Source organism: Strongylocentrotus purpuratus, unplaced genomic scaffold (assembly GCF_000002235.5).
Source record: "Strongylocentrotus purpuratus isolate Spur 01 unplaced genomic scaffold, Spur_5.0 spur5_scaffold_20, whole genome shotgun sequence".
In the NCBI taxonomy this organism is placed as follows: domain Eukaryota; kingdom Metazoa; phylum Echinodermata; class Echinoidea; order Camarodonta; family Strongylocentrotidae; genus Strongylocentrotus; species Strongylocentrotus purpuratus.
Genome location: NW_022145606.1, coordinates 19,710,019 through 19,729,431, shown reverse-complemented (window position 1 = coordinate 19,729,431; position 19,413 = coordinate 19,710,019). Strand labels below are relative to the sequence as shown.

At 40.6% G+C, this 19,413-nt stretch overlaps 1 protein-coding gene across 1 annotated transcript; it reads right to left on the bottom strand.

Moving 5' to 3' along the window:
* Window positions 1–314: 314 nt before the first annotated feature.
* On the bottom strand, window positions 315–16,837 carry LOC115927282. Its single transcript, XM_030993007.1, has 5 exons — window positions 16,709–16,837; window positions 13,202–13,266; window positions 10,951–11,053; window positions 8,778–9,056; window positions 315–404 (listed from the first exon to the last, which is right to left on the bottom strand). Exons 1-5 carry the CDS (start codon window positions 16,815–16,817, stop codon window positions 358–360), a joined length of 603 nt encoding a protein of 200 aa, XP_030848867.1. The 5' UTR covers window positions 16,818–16,837; the 3' UTR covers window positions 315–357.
* Window positions 16,838–19,413: the final 2,576 nt, after the last annotated feature.

Below are 19,413 nucleotides of genomic sequence, written 5' to 3'. Positions count from 1 at the left end.
CATTCTCTCACTCCGCTAATCCCAATATAATACATACTATAGGCATCACTTTGGCGCAAGTCGATTTTTGCACTCTCGCAAACAATGCCACCTGTTCATCCAAGCGTGAACACATACCACACAAAAATGGTACCAAATGATTTGGGATAAAACACTCTTTCATAAGATGTATAATAATTTACTGTTCATAGATGATTCTTTAAATAATTAGCAATTTTCTAGGTGTAAACTTTTTTTTTGACTCATACGGTATACACCACTAACAAGAAATAACGAAAATAGATAACATAAAAAGCATTTGTACTTACATTCTTGCATGTATCTCCCTCGTTATGCATAGTTGTTGTAATTGGCTTCTTACCATTGACCAAATCTTAGTCCCATTTCATATTCCGAGTATTGATCTGAAATAAAAGGAAAGGAATCCCTTTCTTCAATAACCTCGTAATATGACTATAGACATGAATCTAGAAAACACAGACAATGCAAACGAAAGACATATTTTCTTTAGATAAGCAGTTATTATCATCTATTACAATAATAATAATAAAGATATATTTAACAGGAATCTTCTGAGGATTCTTTTCGCACTTGTGAGATATGACTCAAAATTTCTTTAGATCAATTCCTCTCAAAGTTCCATGTTGTATAAAATCTTGTTGGCAAACATAATGCATAGAACATGGTGGCAATCAACAAGCATGACTCCATGCCTAAAATTGACATCACAAACTACAGTCAAAGCTGTATATTAAGGTCACCAAAGGGAAACAGGTGGCCCTCCCGAAAGGTTGTACAATTTTCTTTCTTGAGGGTGACGAAGTGCATGGATACTATTCATACAAATGTGGTTTATAGCGAGGTGGTCATGTTAAAGACAGGTTTCACTGCATCTGCAAAATATATCATCTTTTAAGCGAAAAGGGCGTTCTCTCAGAGATTATACTTCTTCTTCTTCTATGTGCCATATCCTAAGACGTTGGCGACCATGGAGTGCCACAACTCTCTATCCCATATTCTATGAAGTAATTCATTCTCCCCGAGATCAATTCCACGTTCAGAAATCCCACTCCTTAAGCTACTCATCCACAGAATCCTCCTTCTACCCCTATTCCTCCTCCCCTCGATTCTTCCAGTCAGTGCAAGATTTTCCAAACCATTCTTCCGTATAACATGGCCCAATAAGCTCAGCTGTCGACCTCTTATATTATTCAGAAGCTTTCGTCTTCTTCCTGCCATGGCAAATACCTCATCATTAGAAACTCTTTCTGTCCATGAAATTTTTAGCATCCTTCTCAGGAACCAGACTCCACAACTTTCCAGTCGCTTTCTTAGGTCTGATGTCAGGGTCCAAGCTTCACAGCCATACATTAGAACTGGATACACGTAGCAATTGAGTACGCGGAGTCTCGTTTTCATCTTCAGCTTCTTATTCTTTAGGATGTTTTCTAACTTGGAGAAAGTTGATTTTGCAAGTGCAATCCTTCTCTTGATTTCTTGCTCGCCTCTTGCGTCGTCTGTAATTGTAGTCCCGAGGTAATTAACAGAGGTGGCTTGCTTTATTTGATTGTTGTTGATCTTAAGAGAGCGTGGTATTCCTCTCTTCTTTGAAATTACTATGCATTCCGTTTTCTTGTAATTTAATGATAATCCTCTCTTGTCACTTTCTCTGACGACAACATCCAAAAGTCGCTGCAGGTCCTTCTCCGATTCTGCGATTACTATAGTATCATCCGCATACCGTAAGTTTGTGATATTATGTCCTCCTACTTTCAATCCTCTTTTCTGTTCTAGGTTTCTAAGTATCAACTCACTGTAATAATTGAAGAGATCTGGAGAAATGACTCATCCTTGCCGAGCCCCCCTCTTAATGTTGATGTAGTCACTTAATTCTATTTCTACCCTAACACATGCTGTTTGCTCCTAATACAGATTTTGCAATAACTTGATATCCTTTGTGTCTAGTCCAATCTTGGTTAAGTCTTCAAGTAACTGATCGTGTCTTACTTTATCAAAGGCTTTTGTATAGTCGATGAAACACAGGAAGACGTCTTTCTGCATTTCTACGGCCCTTTCTGCTATAGACCGCATAACTAAAACAGCATTTCTAGTTCCGGCATCTCTGACGAAACCAAACTGCACATTACTAATTTCTGGATTTAGGTGATTCCTTGCTCTTTGAAGTAGAACTCGCAAGATGATATTTGTGATATGGCTCATGAGGCTGATGATTCTATGTTGCCCGCATTCCACTGCTCCAGGTTTCTTGGGAAGTGTAATAAATATCGATTTGCACAGGTCATCTGGAAACTTTCCATCATCATAGATCTTATTGATGACTTCAGTTAGTTTCATGACACCATAGTTCTCCAATGCTTCGACCATCTCCATTACTACTCCATCAGGACCAGCAGCTTTGTTCATCTTCATCATGCTGATCGCTGACCTCACTTCTGAGAGCAGAATCCTAGGTCCTTCAATAGATCCTGCACAGTGTGGAGGTTCTTTTCTTACATCATCAAAAAGCTCGCCAATGTACTCAAGTCCATCTGTTCAGTATCTCTTCCTTTTCAACCAGTACTGATCTATCCCTTGCCTTGATGCATCCCGACTTGGAGCTCCGAAGTTTCTTTCCAGAAAATTAATTTACCTTCTTAAAAACCCTGGGATCGTTTGCATTAAAACTTCTCTCTATCTCGGCGCACTGTTTGTTCAGCCATTCCTCTTTAGCTTTTGTGCAGTGGTCGTGAATTTCTCTGTCTAACTCTCTGTATTGACTTCCATCTCTGTCCTTGATCTTCTGCCTTTTACTCATCTTTGCTAGAATCTCCTTCGTCATCCATCTCTGTTTACTTTTCTTTTCCTTTTTAGGTAATGTCTCTTCAGCTGTTTCTACAAGAATGTCCCTCATTGATTCCCAAGTGACCTCCTCTCCCTGGTCGGTGAGACTATCGAATCTGTTTTTGTACTTTGACAGTATATCGGGGAGCACATCACGATTCTGTAGCTGTTCGAAATCTACCTTCTGGATTGACTTGGCTTTTGTCATCTTCTTTAGCTTACATTGCAGAGTTGCCACAACAGGAATGTGATCACTCCTATAGTCTGCTCCCGGATATGTTTTAGATTTTGTTTACACCTCTTTAAACCGTTCATTTATTGTGATGTAGTCAATCTGATTTCTTGCACGATCCCCGGGGCTTTTCCAAGTATATATCCTTCTTGGATGTTCCTTGAACCATGTATTGACAATGACCATTCCTTTGGCCTCGCACCACTCTATCCATCTGGTACCCCTTTCATTTATGTCTCCAATACCACATGGCCCTACTGTTCTACCATATCTGCATCTTCCCACCTTGGCGTTCATGTCTCCCATGGCGATTACAATTTCATTTGATTTACATTGTGATTTGGCTGCCTCTAATTGCTCATAAAAAAATGTCAATATCTTCATCTGTGCTCTCCGCTGTGGGTGCATAAACCACTATTATTGCCATATTGAGAGGTTTCCCTTGTAATTTGACCAACAAGACTCTGTCGCTGACTGCCCCCAAAAGCCCAGAACACTGTGAATGGATCCAGAAGCACACCTACACCTCTTTCATGTCTTATCCCTCCTGAATAGATCATCTTATGTTTTGCAACTGTGAATTTTCCACTGCCAGTCCATCTTGTTTCACTAATGCCTAGAATATTAATTCTCATCCTGTTCATTTCTTGCACGACGTTGTCCAATTTCCCTTTCTGGTAGAGAGTGCGTACATTCCAGGTGCCGATGCGCATGATGTTACGGTTGCGGACAGACGCTGAATGACGATCGGGTCCCACCTGTCGCACATGGGAAGGCCTACCGAGCGAGGCACCTCTATTTCTAGAGGTTCCCTTCACGCCGTTTCTCTTTGACTTTGAATTGTAACTTCCATGGTATATCTTGGGAAGAATAGTGAAGGTGGTTTCCCGTTGTGGTGTTCCGATGTGAACACCAGTTCTGAGAGACGCCGTTGTCCCTGATAGAATCATCCGCCTGAACTCTCAATGCATCGCTGCTGCCCAATGCAGTCCCTTTTAGTCGCCTTTTACGACACGCAGGAATACGTGAAGGGAATTCTATATGGCACCTACTCCCAGGCCTATACAAAGATATTTAATGGCCTTCTGGTTCTGAACAGAAGATATATGGAAATATTAAAGGGAGTGTATCATGGCAAATACTGGTTAACGCCATCTACGTCTTCTTTTGGATAACTGCACGTAAACGAATGGACTTGGTTAACTGGTTCAGCGTGCGCTTACGTTCGCGAAACAGACCGAAGTTCTCCTCACGCTTCGGTTTCGTGTATGTTGTACGCACGTGAACGATGCGGTCTCGTCGCCCGTAGTCGTAGTTATACCCGATTGGCCCCGGGTAGGACCACGGGAAAGACACATAATTTCGTCATGACACATTCCCTTTAACATCATTGATAACATGCGATTATTCAAACTGCGTGAAAAAACCAAATGACTCAAACCACCCGCTTGCATATCTCGTTACCCAAGATAAATATATTTTAAATCCGACCATCCTGACCAAATATACCTTTTATTTTAATAGCTATAACGAATAACCACATTTGCCTTCTATGCGACTTTTGGGATGGTTTTGTGAAGGAGATTCACAAATTCGCTCATTGTCTGCATGTACTGCACATGCGCGATACACCTACCAATCGCTGATTACCTAATGCTTCGCCTTGAAAAACACTGTTCTATTACATTTTTGTCTCTCTGACGGTTTTAACGTCGGAGTACAGTAGAAAGACAATTTTACCTCGGTCTTAATCTCTTTTGTCAAAAGCGAGTTTAGACCAGGCATCAGGTTTAACTTAATAGAGCACAACCTCATCATGATATGATGATTTTCCAGCATCAGTTACGTTCGCATCTTAATGGGTTCCCATTTATAACCCTGGATGAGAAGAAGCAATATGCAGACAGAATGCATTACACAGGGACGTAAGTGCCATACTGAGACGTTACTCAAGTATTAAGCAAATAACTGCCGTTGGTGAAGGTAATAGTTTGCCATCGCCTGAAACCAAAGGGTGATTATTTGCTTTATATTCCACATCTAAAACAATTTAACTACAAAAAGAAAAGGACGTGTATGCATCTACATGAAAGACACCAGGTCCAAATTCACACCACAAAAGTTAAAAGTTTAACCCAACCCCTTGAGGGTACGGTGCGCGCTTGTGTTTGCTTTAATTTAGCTCATTGGTAATGCGCGCTTAATTACGCCTGTTTTAGTGCGCTTTTGGATAATCTTCAGTGAAAGTGGGTTGCCCTGTGTAGATAGTACCTCTATCTTCAGTGAAAGTGCGTTGCACTGTGTATATAATAGCAGGCGCGGATCCAGGATTTCTTAGGGGGGGGGGGCCCAAATTTGAAATTATGCGAGCCAAATATTGGTACGTAATGGTGACCAACAGTGACGTAAGGGGGGGGGGGGGGGTCGGTGCAGGGAGTGGCGAGTTTCCCCCTCCCTCCTCCGTGAAACGCGGAAGCTTTGACGTTTCATTAAATTATTGGAGAAAGGAGACGATTCGTTGTACCGTTCTCGAGAAATAATCCTCGTCGGAATTTAGTTTTTCCCTCCCGCGCGAGGCGCGGAAAATTTTACGATTTATTAAATTATTAGAGAAAGAAGATAATTCGTTGTAGAGTTCTCGACTCTTAATCCTCGTCTGAATTCAGGTTCCCCCCTCCCGCGCGAAGCGCGGAAGTTTTTAAGTTTCCTTAAGTCATTAAAGAAAGAAGACGATTCGTTATACCGTTTTCGTAAATAATTCTCGTCTGAATGTAGTTTTTCCCCTCCCGCGCGAAGCGCGGAAAATTTTACGACTTATTAAATTGTTAGAGAAAGAAGACGATTCGTTGTACCGTTTTCGAAAATAATCCTCGTCTGAATTTAGATTCCCCCCCTCCCGCGCGAAGCGCAGAAGCTTTTACGTTTCATTAAATCATTAGAGAAACAAGACGATTCGTTGTACCGTTATCGACTCTTAATCCTTGTCTTAATTCAGCCCCCTCCCCCTCCAGTGCGAAGCGCGGAAGCTTTGACGTTTCATTAAACTACTAAAGAAAGATGACGATTCGTTGTACCGTTCTCGACTCTTAATCCTCGTCTGAATTCAGGTTCCCCCTCCCGCGCGAAGCGCGGAAGCTTTTAATTGCCATTAAATCATGAGAGAAAGAAGACGATTCGTTGTACCGTTCTCGAGAAATAATCCTCGTCGGAATTTAGTTCCACTTTCATCCCGCGCGAAGCGCGGAAGCTTTTTCGTTTCATTAAATCATTAAAGATTCGTATTACCGTTCTCGCCTCTGAATCCTCGTCTGAATTCAGGTTCCCCCTCCCGCGCGAAGCGCGGAAGCTTTTAATTGCCATTAAATCATGAGAGAAAGAAGACGATTCGTTGTACCGTTCTCGAGAAATAATCCTCATCGGAATTTAGTTCCCCTTTCATCCCGCGCAAAGCGCGGTAGCTTTTTCGTTTTATTAAATCATTAAAGATTCGTATTACCGTTCTCGCCTCTGAATCCTCGTCTGAATTCAGGTTCCCCCCCCCCCTCCCGCGCGAAGCGCGGAAGCTTTGACGTTTCATAAGATTATGAGAGAAAGAAGACGATTGGCTGTACCGTTCTCGATTCTTAATCCTTGTCTTAATTCAACCCCCCCCCCCTCTCCCCTCCTGCGTGAAGCTTTGACGTTTCATTAAATTATTAGAGAAAGAAGACGATGCGTTGTACCGTTCTCTATACTCTTAATCCTTGTCTGAATTTCAAAGATGTTCTTTGTCTGCTCCTTTTTCTTCATACGTCCTCTTCCGATTTGGGGGAACGCCCCCCCCCCCCCCTGGCTACGCGCCTGCGGTCAGACAAACACATTTTGATACCTTGTCCGACCCCGCAAGCTCAGGGGTTTAAGGCAATAAATTACGGTCAGATAAGCATTCAGGGGCCCGCCTTAGTGCCCCTGGTGGGGTCGAGGCGGCGGAGCCGGCCCCGGAAGCTCAGGGGTTTTAGGCGTTTAATTAAGGTCAGATGAGCTTTTTTTTTTTGTTATACCTTATAATTTTGTGACACTTACAGGTCACTTTTTGGCGTGGGGTCCAGGGGGTGGAGCCCCCAAAATCAGGGGTTTTAGGCATTAAATTACCGTCAGATGAGCATCTAAGGGCCTCCCATAGGGCCCTAGGTGGAATCCAGGGGGCAGAGCCCCCGGAAGCTTAGGGGTTTTAGGCATTTAATCACGGTCAGCTGAGCATATTTTGATGCCTCATTATTTGTTAACACTGGCAGTTAACTATTCTTTCTTTCTTGCTCTCATTCTATTTTATTTCTCTTTAATACACTTTTTCAAAACAAGTGGGGAGGGGGGGGGGGGGGAGCTCAGAGCTTTCGATCCCCACCGTACCTCGGGCCCTGACATGTAGAAATCTCAAGAATCATATTTCTTGCCCGGCTGTAAATTTAGGAATTTGTCATTTTCCAACAAACACATACAAACGTATAATTTACTAAAAAGTGAGGAAAAATCTCGGAAATTATGTAATTTCAGCATTATTTGTAATCCACCGTTGTGGAATTAGAAATGAAACCAAGCCCCCCCCCCCCTATCAGTACGCCAGTATCTCCTCTTTTACTTTTTTCTTTCCCTTTCCTTCCTTCTCTCTTATTTTTTTGATTGGGGGGGGGGGGGGGGGGGTCAACAGCCTGGGCAAGGCAAGGCCCTTTCGGTCCCCCGATCTCCTTCTTTCCCCTTTTCTTTTCTTCTTCCTCTTCTTTCTTTCCCTTTCTCTCCTCTTTCCTTTCCCTTCTTTTCCTTTCTTCTCTCTTTTTTTTGGGGGGGGGGGGCCAAGGCCCGCTCGGCCCCCCTGGATCCGCGCCTGTATAATAGTACTATATACATAGTGTAACGAACTTTTTGCTTCTCCCATAAATAATGGGCGAACTATCTTTCATCACGTGATTTATTTTTGACCAATCGTAGAGCAAGATTCTTAGTATGTGGAATATAATGTCGACTATCTTACACCTATAGAATACGGGCCTCATTGTGGAATACGGCCGTCAGATGGTAAAACGGTCTATCTCGAAATTTTGACTTTTTGAGGTAAATTCACTTTCCGGGTAATGTGAGGGCGCTATTTCCAATGGTGCTATCGAGAAAATCCCTTCATGTCTTCTTTTAGAGATAATTTCCGCTATCTTGGTACTTTTTTGTATTTTTCCTTCAGATTTGATGGTAAAACGGTCTATCTCTGAGTTAGCCCATTGCCGGTAATATCGTTTGGGGATAAAACGTAAAAATGTAAAAATCTTTTACATAAACCTTTTAACCTTCTGAATTGAGATTTTTTAATCATCGCTGTCAGATGGTAAAATGGTCTATCTTCGAGTTATTAGTATGGCAATAGTGTTTATGGTCTTTCTAGAATATAGACCATTTTACCAGTTTATGTGTAGTGGGAGTGTATTCATGTGATGTGGTTAAACAGTCTATCTGCACAAAAAATCTCATTTATTTTATAATTAAAACCCCAAATAAGCACAAAATTCTTCAGTTATCAGTGTTTAATATGCTTCTTCTTGTCCCATTGCTAAAAACCTGTAAACTTCAAAGTCATTTTTCCCAGAACAGCGATTTTCGAGTTAGACCGTTTTACCATCTGACGGCCGAATAATAGCTATGTCCATATGAACCTAATGGGTGAAAGATTCAAACATACCATAGGGTTGGATCGTGTAGTTCACATTGGATTCATTAAACGTCACCGTTGTATTATTCAAGATTAGGATACTCAAGTGGACCAGATTCTCGGTACATTCTTTTTTCAACAGTAGATACGCTGTCTCATTATTGCACTCATTGATTTCCGCCCCGTCGGACATAATACATGGTGACCCGTTCACCAGAGTGTCGTAGAGGATGTCAAAGGTTGAGTTTGGTGGTACCCTGTATGTTCCACCTGGTGGAGACACACTGGGTTCTTGCCGTGGTTGATATACTATTCAAGAGAAGAAAAAAAAAATGATAAACATGCATTCAAATAACACACAACACATTGCTGTTGTTGTTGTTTAGTGAATATTTAATCCAGTGCAATTATAATCTGGTTCTATATAGTAATACATCCATTATCAGTATTAAAGCAGCTTTTCTCGAGAGCCCTGTAATCATTTAGGTAATAATAATGATAGTGAGTTCTTGTATAGCGCTCATGGCTGTCAGGAATTAATTCCAGCCAGGTACACCTGGGTTGAGTGTGGCAAATGGAGTTCAATGTCTTCCAAAGGGACTTTAGTGCCAAGGCAAGACTCGAACCGCGGACCTTGTTATCGACAGTCCGGTGAAATATCCACACGATTTTAGAGACAGCACGGGACTCTTCCGCATGTGTGGTCACATACTCTGCGGCGCCCGTACGGTGTTCTTTACGGGCTTTATACGGCCTAATGGTCAGATAAAAACGGAAAATATTAGGGAACATTGTGAAAATTGGTCGAGTTGAAACCCAAGGCGCCCGTAAGGGTTTCGGCAGGGTGCCGGCCGGTAAGCTTATGGGCTCCGTCCGATGAAAAGATGGACCCAATGGCTCCGGAGCGCGTCCGGGGTCGTCAAGGCGCCCAGCTCGGCGCCTTGCGGTACACTGAAGTATTTGTCCTATGACATCCGCGCCTCCTGTATGCAATGCCTGGATTACATTTGGCCTGCGATTAGTCTACAGAGCCCGTATCCTGCCCGTACCCCCTTTTCCGTGCGGCCTCCGTGCGGAGGCAGGAGGTGGTCGTGAGATTTTCGTACGGATTCACGGGCTCCGCGGGTCTTCGCGGCCTCGTAGGTGTCATTGCACGATCTCCGCACGGGCCTCGCGCGGAGGACCTGCGCTGATCGTGCATCAAACGTACGATTTTCGGTGAACATGGAGGCAAAAAACGCTTAAAAACGGCACGGGGCTGTACGGTCACCCGACAATTCCCGAAATGTCTGTTTTACTCGCCGTACGAGAACCGGAGTGTATATGTGAAAGCTTATAAGGATAAGACACAGGAGCTTTCCCTAAACTGTCAGGTAACCGTGCATCTCGTTAGTCAAAATTAGCCACATATTCCCTGCATGGCGTATTTTATTGTGTTAAGTACTTCAGGGGAAAACTCGAAAGAAAAATTTCCATCTCAGGCTGCTTTTCTCAATTTTAGGGAGTTACTCATGTAAATAATTTGAAGACAGGATGAATTTTAAAAGCTGCGGAAAGATGGAAAAAAAAAGGATTTATACCTTACACACAATTATTGAAACTAGGTTATATATTCCTTCTGGCTCCAGAGTGTTGGCTCAGTAACCGGAGTGTTGGCTCAGTCAGTAGAGCGTCCGCCTCACAACCGGGAGGTCGTGGGTTCGAACCCCGGCCGCGTCATACCAAAAGACGTTAAAAGATGGGAGTTGTTGCTACCTTGTTTGGCGTTCAACAATAAGGGATAGAGCAACGTCGATCTGGCGCTGCTCAGTGGCTGCCGGGCTCACGATCAATTGGGCAAAAAGAATTTCCGTTTCGGTTTAATAAAATTTGGAGTGGACTATTAGGCTATTATTATTATTATTATTATTATTATTATTATTATTATTATTATTATTATGCTCTACTCTGCTGAGTGGGAGCTGAACAAGGTCAGTATGGTTTCATTCAAAGCTATTCTTCGATGAACCATAATGATCCGGGAAAGAATACCTCTCTGGAGAAATGTACGCTCCGTCATACATGTTAGCATTATAATCAGATTATGTCATTACTAAAACAGCACACACCTGAAAAACCCAAATAAAGGGGGAAATGGTTTCTGAAAATCATGTAGAAACACACTTAATTTTCAAGATATAAATGACAAAAATTGGATACGTACCGGTGCAATCACTTAAGACATCAACATTATCAAGTGTCGTAACCAGGTAGCTGTTGTCAGGGGCAAGCTCCAAGTCTTTAATGGGACGAGAAACTACAGGATTCTGTATATTGGAAAATAACAGAAACAGAAAGAAAGGGCAAGAGAAAGAGAGTTTCAATATCATTTTATGAACACTAATTTTCATGATTATTAACAAAGAAATTAAAAGTACATACAATTGTATAGATACTACTGCAAACAGTGTAGAAAAGATAAAAGGAGCACAGATCAAGTTTTGTTATTAACAATGCAGGGCTAATTCTTAATATTATTCTTAATGGAATACGTGATATATAATGTACGCAAATAGAACGGACGCGTCTAACAACTGTAATCTCAGATCCTCAATAAATTCATGCAAGCAATTCACATTATGCATTGTTAATGATTATTACGGTCGCTATCTTCACGCACGCGGGTGCACCCGCACCCCATCGTCGGTACGCACTTGTATTCTGCAGCAGTTTGCCGTGAAACCTGCGATAAAGTGCATATATACTTCGTTTTTAGGAAAAATACTGCAAAAAAGACAAGATAATAGACACGAAACAGGTAAGAAAGAAAACGATGTTTGAATCATCAATATTAGTTGCATAACTGTTGAAGATTCAGTTGATTTTTGGTATGTAATAGTAAGGTATCTCCACAATCACAGTTCTGAACAAACGCTGAAAATTGACCACAATAACATCAAACTCCATCAGTTCGAGCCAGAGCCCGGGCTAGAGCTCGACGAGGCGCCTGAGGCAGCAGAGGCAGAAGCAGACTGATAGATCTAGACCATATATATAAATTGTCAACTGACTGAGGGAGGGTACGTTTATGCTCAACTTTTTCTGGTCAGAATGAGGCATTTGTTACGCGTTTAGTTCGAAACACGGCTGCGTCCTTTCTCATTTTTGTAGAATCACAGCAAACGGCGATCGTCTTCTGGGGAAGCATAAACGCACAATCATTTGTAAACGCGTTTAAATGGGGTCAACGTAAAATGCGCAGTGCAGGTTTGCGAATCCAGCTGCAGACTCTGCACTGCACTTCTCTGTCTCCTCCAGGCATGATTCTGGCTCTGAGCCAGAATCATGCCTGGAGGAGCCAGAGAAGTGAGCATAAACAGTACACAGTGGAACTGCGATTACGATGAGCATTACGATGAGCGTTTCAAATCGCTCATTCTGCCTTCAAAAGTATATAGACCAGATCCAACGTTAGTCTAGACTAGACCACTCGTACTCCAGTGCAGGCGCATATACGGTGGCATTGAAAGTACAAATCTGAGTGACGACGAGCTGTCCAAACTGAAACTCTCGAGGCCTAACAGCAAATTAACCATAATTTTCCTTTTCTCAGCTGCAGTCCTCAAAGTCTTCTCCTCCTTTTTTTGAATCCCAATACTTTCTTGGTGGCATGATATTCTCTGCGTATCCCAGCCATACAATTGAAAGAAAACAAAAGTAAGCCGCAAACGTAAAGCAAGAATGCAAAAAAATAATGCTAACCCCAAAACACCGTGGAATCTTTGCCCACTCGTTTGATAGTTTTGTTAAAGGAAACTGACGCCAGGCTGACAAGAACGCGTACGCAAAATAATGAAAGGACTGTGATAATCCCAGGACGTTTCTGTCCATTTGTCATTCCTAATTATGAATTACAATGAGATTGTAAGATCCTTAGCTGTAGGAAAAAATACAGGGACAATCCTGCAATGACGTAAAATGCGTCATCAAGCCACGTGACCGTATTAATACTTTTTTTCTCGAGGGGTGGAGCTTAGCAAGCGTGAGATCTATGACAAATTGATGGTTATTATCATTTGTTGGTCAATATAGAGATTTTCTGAAAAATGTTAGACTGGAATATGAATAAGTAGAGGTGTGTTCATGTTTTGAAATGCTAAGTTTGTAGGGTTGTAGGGACCCTTTAATGTGTACCTCTATGATGGAACATATTATGTTCTGTTCTGAACTTGCGTGGTGCTGCATGTGCACGAGTAGTATATCCGGGCAGTGATGGAAAACAAACACGTGACTTAAATACCCGTTTTGGCATTGACTGCACTTCTTGTTTCTGCCTTATAACATTTTACGTTACTTTCCTAGAAATCAACCCACTGCCTAAATGAACAGGGCGGTCCCTTTATTTAGCATAAGGGATTAAGATAACTCGTAGTCGAAGGGTAACATTATTAATTAAAGGTAGGTCTTTTACTCACTTGACAAGGATTTCCCAAATCTGGTTCGGTAGTATCTACTTCGACTTCGTAGAGACATCCCTTTTCTGTGAAATTCAAGAGTAAAGTCATACGGTAGTTACCAGGCGCGGATCCACGGGGGGGGGGGGGGGTGGCCCGACGGGCCCCCCCCCCCGGAAAAAAGGAAAGGAAAGGAAAGAAAAGGAAAAGGGAAGAAAGAAGGGTTAAAACACGAGTTAGGAGTGGACCAAGGGCCCTCACCTATCCGTATATAGGCCAAGCTCCCGCGGTTCAGCTGGACATGCGCCGAGCTATGGGTTGTTTTCAGGTTGTTATTATAATAGAAACAAAATGCCAATGATCTCTCTACACTAGGGCGTACAAGTTACAACGTTCAAAAGTATTTCAGGACTCGGTTAACTTCAGGTCCATCTGTCAAATCATCATGCTGTTACACAGTGTACAGGGTCCGCGGTATGGCGGGGCTCGAGCCCCCCCCCCTCTTATTTGAAAAAAGTATTTTAAAAAGAAATAGAAAGAAACCAACCAAGGGCAAGGCCCCGCAAAAAAAAACTTGTTTTTCCTGCAAAATGCGAGACCACATATTTTATCTACATAAAAGCGCGACTTAGCAAACGTAATTAAGGAAAAAGCACGAAAAAATAGCAAATGCGAAAAGTAAAAACACGGAGGCATCGTGAAGCATATCGGCAAAGCTTCCAAATTCGGCAGTTCACGGATTCATAAAATTATTTTCGTAAAAGTGGTCGTAAAAGCCTGATTTATTCAGAAAATTACCCATTTTTATCGCCAGAATCTTGGTAAAAACACTGCATTCAGTTGAACAGGTGCACAGAAGACGACCTGTCAGTCTAATTTTTTCTTTTTCAATCTGCCCATAATATTTATTATATGTAAATGATACCGAATAAAATTAGTTTCATGCACATTATTTATTAGTGTCACAGATGGGTTGTTACTGTTACACTATATGGACAGATTGGATAGATGCGTAAATCATTAAAAATTAAAATGAGTATACGATGCGAAAAGGATTCTTCTCCAGCTTCCGGAAACCAACCTGGGATTTGTGTTGTGTCCTGCAGGACGTAATTACTCACCTCTTTTGCATAATGTGTGCGTGAAATTTGGTTCTTTCTTATACGTGCCCCTTTTCATCTCCGATGAGTACATGCCCTTAATAAAATTTGAGAGGTGCCCCCTTTAACTCTGTAATAAGTGCCCATTTTCATCTCTGATTAGTGCCATTTTTCTTCTGAAAATTGCACTTTTTTCGTTGTCATAAGTGCATATTTTCATCTCTGGTGAGTGCCCCTTATTAAGTGCGAGGAGTGCCCCATTTTCACCTCTGGTAATTCCCCTTTTTACTTTGTCATGTGCTCTTTTTCATTTCAAATAAGTGTCATTTTCCCCTTTGGATATGTGCCCCCTTTTTATTTTAAAGGGATTAAGAGGAACTTTTCTTTAATTTCACCCAAGTGTGGTTCGCTACGCTCGCTCGTATTTAAAGTTGATATAATTATGGTTCATATTAAAGATCTTTTCAGTCTTTCATGATTAGATTGTGCTTAAAACCCCATCAGGGTTTTTTTTTCTTCTTTATAAGATGTAATTTTTTTCACTGCGACCTCACAAATCCAATTTGTATAAAATATTCTTACCATCACAAACCAACTACAAAGTAAATGTGTGATGCTTGAACAGTATGGACCATGTTAAGAGAGAAACAGACATTGAAGTCATCCCTGTAATCACATTGTAGGGGGTATATACCAATGTCTAAACAAACTGTAAATTTTCGATTTCCCTTAGTAGGTGCCCCTTTCTCCCGGAAAGTGCCCTTTATTGGGGGTGGGGGTCAGGCGCGGATCCACGAACCCATTTCTACCGGCCCGGCTATGGCAACCCCTTTGTGTAAAAACTAGATAAACTCAGTTTATCAGAAAAACTGTGTTTATCAATGATAAACTCAGTTTATCAACTGAAAAACTGAGTTTTTCTGATAAACTGAGTTTATCAACTGATAAACTCTGTTTATCTGATAAACTCTGTTTATCTGTTGATAAACTGAGTTTATCATTGATAAACTGAGTTTTTCTTGATAAACTGAGTTTATCAACTGATAAACTGAGTTTTTCTGATAAACTGTGTTTATCTGTTGATAAACTGAGTTTATCTGAGAAAAACAGAGTTTATCTGAGAAAAACAGAGTTTATCTAGTTTTTACACAAAGGGGTTGCCATAGCCGGGCCGATAGAAATGGGTTCCTGGATCCGCGCCTGGTGGGGGTAAAAGAACACTTTTGTTTGGTCCCCAAAAAAATCGCAACGACTCAGCCGGCCGCTGAATAAGCGGGGGGGGGGGGGGGTGGGGTGGTAAGAGGACATTAAAAAAAAAAATCGCCGAAGGGGGGAGGGGGGGTTGTTCTAAAATACACACATACAAAAAAAACTAAAGGGGGGGGGGGGTTAACCCCCAACCCCCCTCCCCCCCCCCCCCCGCGTACGTGCCTGCCTAGAGGTACCGGTGCCATGAATACCAGTGTCCTAAAGACATTTTGTCACAACGGGGTACTATGCGGACTGCATACATAGTCCCACTTCTTGTGTTTACAGTCTTTTCCTCCTATCATAAATTTATGCTGGAAAAAGTCACAGATTTTAAATGATATCATGGCAAAAAGTATACACCAAATCGCACAAATTGAGTTTACAAATTCGATTTTTCTTAAGCTTTTCAGGGGGACACATCCCCCCTCAGACTCCCCCTGTCCGCGCAAGCGCGGAACGCGGCGCTGACGCGCCGCTCAATATTTTCTCACAAATTGCCCCCCCCCCTCGACGCCGGCTGGATCCGCCCCTGGTAGTTACAATACTGAACTACTGAAAGCCTTCATCAGATATACCGTCATAAACCACAGCAATTTGTTTTAATGATGACACAAAGTGTTTAAATTTCGTAATTTCCTATCTTATAACATAATTCATTACACGTAGGATTTTGGATGCGCGCAGTTGCCATTCATTTACATTTAAAAAGGGGACAAAACAGCAATTTTAGGGGTGACGTTTTAGTGCATCGGAAATCAGGCCAGTTTGAATTATATGGTTACTACAAGGAATTAATTGACAAGATATTCCACAAGATACCTCCATCTCATAAATTTAAGCAACATAAGAAAATAGTTCTAGCCATTTTGAAAGTGTGTAATGTTCAGGAATGCAGATTTGAAAAAAAGGTGTTTAAAAATAAAGCAATTTCACACCATTATGCCATGTTTTAAAGGTGCTTTTGAGAGGACGATTAACCTTTTTGTGAATGCATATTTTGATAAGCCCAAAATACATCTAGGCTATGAAAGTATTTAAATCCCATTTCAAACCCGTTTTTTTTTAATAACAAAATGTGTGGGCAATGTTCTTAAAAAATATTAGGAGGTAGTTGTTGGTTGCTCTAACGATCACGTGTTACACCTTTGGAAATGAAGTGGCATGGCCCAGGATTTACCTGAAGAAATGATGTAGATTTCCGTGCCGCTTTCAGAAGTCATTTCCAAATTAGAGAAGCGGTCTCCAAGCAGAAAAAACTGGACTCTCCCAACTGCATGGTCGCTCATTAGGTTGTAATCACGCTCAAAGCCTGTGTTTAAGGTGTTTGGATTGGGGCACTACAAAGGGGGAATATGGTTAGATATAGGTTAAGCCAGAAGAAGATTGGTTGAATGATGAATACAAAGCATCCTTTTAGTGAAAATAATTATAATACTTTATATTCACTATTCATTTCATATATTATAACCTAATCAACAATTCCCCCCTTGTGTGTGCCTAGAAATATCAAGAAACTATTCCCTTGTATAGGTGTTACACAACATACCATTTTGTTCTCAATTTAACTTGACCAGAGGTACACATCAATATGGTTTGTAGGGGAAAAAAATAGGATATTAAATACACACACCAAAATAGGCGAATAGGGAGCCTATGACCATACATCGTCTTTACACAGTTGCCAATTAGGCTTCATTATAATTGATCTTCATATTATTCATTACATTCAACAACAACAATTAGCAGAAGTCTCATTTTTTTTCAAACCTTTTGTTTAAATAAGATTCTCTGACTTTTTAAAGCAAAAATTAGTGATGCCTGTTTTCCTTGAGAAGCAGTTGAGTTATGGCAAAGATGAAGAATAATTATGTTCATTTGGAAAAATATCACGGTAGAAATGTTCCCTAAAAGAGGTCGCTTTTCAAATGCCCTCCTTTAGAAGCTTGAGCCGAACGAACGTTTATGTCACATGTGTGAGCAGGTCAAAACACCCATTTCTGTTCCCGATTTATGTAATTTTTGGAGTCAATCTACTTTCATTTGAGTGATTCCGAAATCCCTAAGTAAACATTAATTGGCATGGACTACATTCATACACGAAATCAACCTTTCCCAATTACTTCCATATTTTTTTCTTTCAAAGAATAATTGCAAGACAGGTATTCAAACTTTATCTTGAAAGATAGACTCACATCCAAACCAGGCCTTGGCAACACTTCAAGTCCATCATATACTCTCCAAAGATCATTGTTAACCGTACCATCAGCCCCGAAGAAATCACCCTCATTGAATGTTCTTTCGATTGAAGTCAGATCGAAAACACAGAGAGCTGTTTGTGGCGCTGCATTCCTGGAGAAAATAACACATGATATTATTATTATTATTATTATTATTATTATTATCATTATTATTATTATTATTACTTATACATGTACCGCGCTTTTCCCATAAGGCCCAAAGCGCTTACATTTAATACAAATAAAAAAATTACATAAATACATATAATTAGAAAAAACAGTCTTACAACTACAAACTGCAAAAAAAAAGGCCTTTCTGAAGGTAATAACTAATTCGAAGTGGTAAATCATTCCAACATTTTGAAGCAGATACAGTAAATGTCCCATCACCGGCTAATGTGCGGGTAACTGAATATGTGAGACGGAGAGGATCACTGGCTGACCTCAATGTCCTGGCAGGTGTATATAAATTCAAACAGGTATCATTAACTTTTTTGAGCAGAAAGTATGAAAACTCATATAATGATATGATAATAGATATTTGTACATTGCAGCCACTGCAACCCTCACCGCCCCAGCTGTTAGGGAATTTGGGGAAGGATTAACATGCCAATCAGTAATGTTCAAAGCTACAAAATAACATAATAATGTCAATACATTTTGGAATCAACAACATGATATGAAAGTAATATGGACTACTTTTATATTTCTCATCAAAGTTTAGATATTGCAAGTTTTTTAATTTTTCCGTAGATCATGAAGCTACCTTGAGTAGAAAAAAGAAGAACTTGTAAGTTACTTTCATACTTCTTGGTAACATTTTCGAGATTAAGATATTGTCAGTTTTTATTTTCAGGAGATCAAAAAGCTACCTGAGTAGAAAAAGAAGAGCTTGTAGATTATTACCATACATTGTTAAGGTTCGGATATTGTAATTTGTTTTTATTTTTCAGTAGATCACGGAGCTTCCTTGAGTAGAAACAAAAAGAGCTTGTAAAAAACAATCATAATTCTTGGTAACATTCGTGTGGTTAATGTATTGTAGGTTGTTAATTTATCAGTAGATGAAGGAGCTACCTTTAGTAGAAAAAATAAGAGCTTGCACATTTTGCAAATTTCTACTATCATACTTCTTGGTAACAGTTTTGAGGTTGAATATCTCTTTTAAACATTACCTGTACAGTATGTGAAGACTTCATTAAACTGAACGTGGCAAAAATTATACAAAACATATTACATATTACACAATTGCATAGTAAGCTTTTGGAGTAATGATCTCAATTAAATATTGCTAGATATAATCAATTGAATGTTATGATTTGAAGTTAAAATTTTCAAACGGAAAATTGTATAATAACTAAGTATAACATACTTTATATCCCACATACTAAGAATCTTGCTCTACGATTGGTGAAAAGTAAATCACGTGAGGAAAGATAGTTCGCCCATTATTGATGGGAGAAGCAAAAAGTTCGTTACACTGTGAAGATAGTACTACTATCTACACAGTGCAACGCACTTTCATTGAAGATAGAGGTACTATCTACAAAGGGCAACGCACTTTCACTGAAGATTATCCAAAACGCGCACTAAAACAGGCGTAATTAAGCGCGCATTACCAATGAGCGCAATTAAAGAAAACACA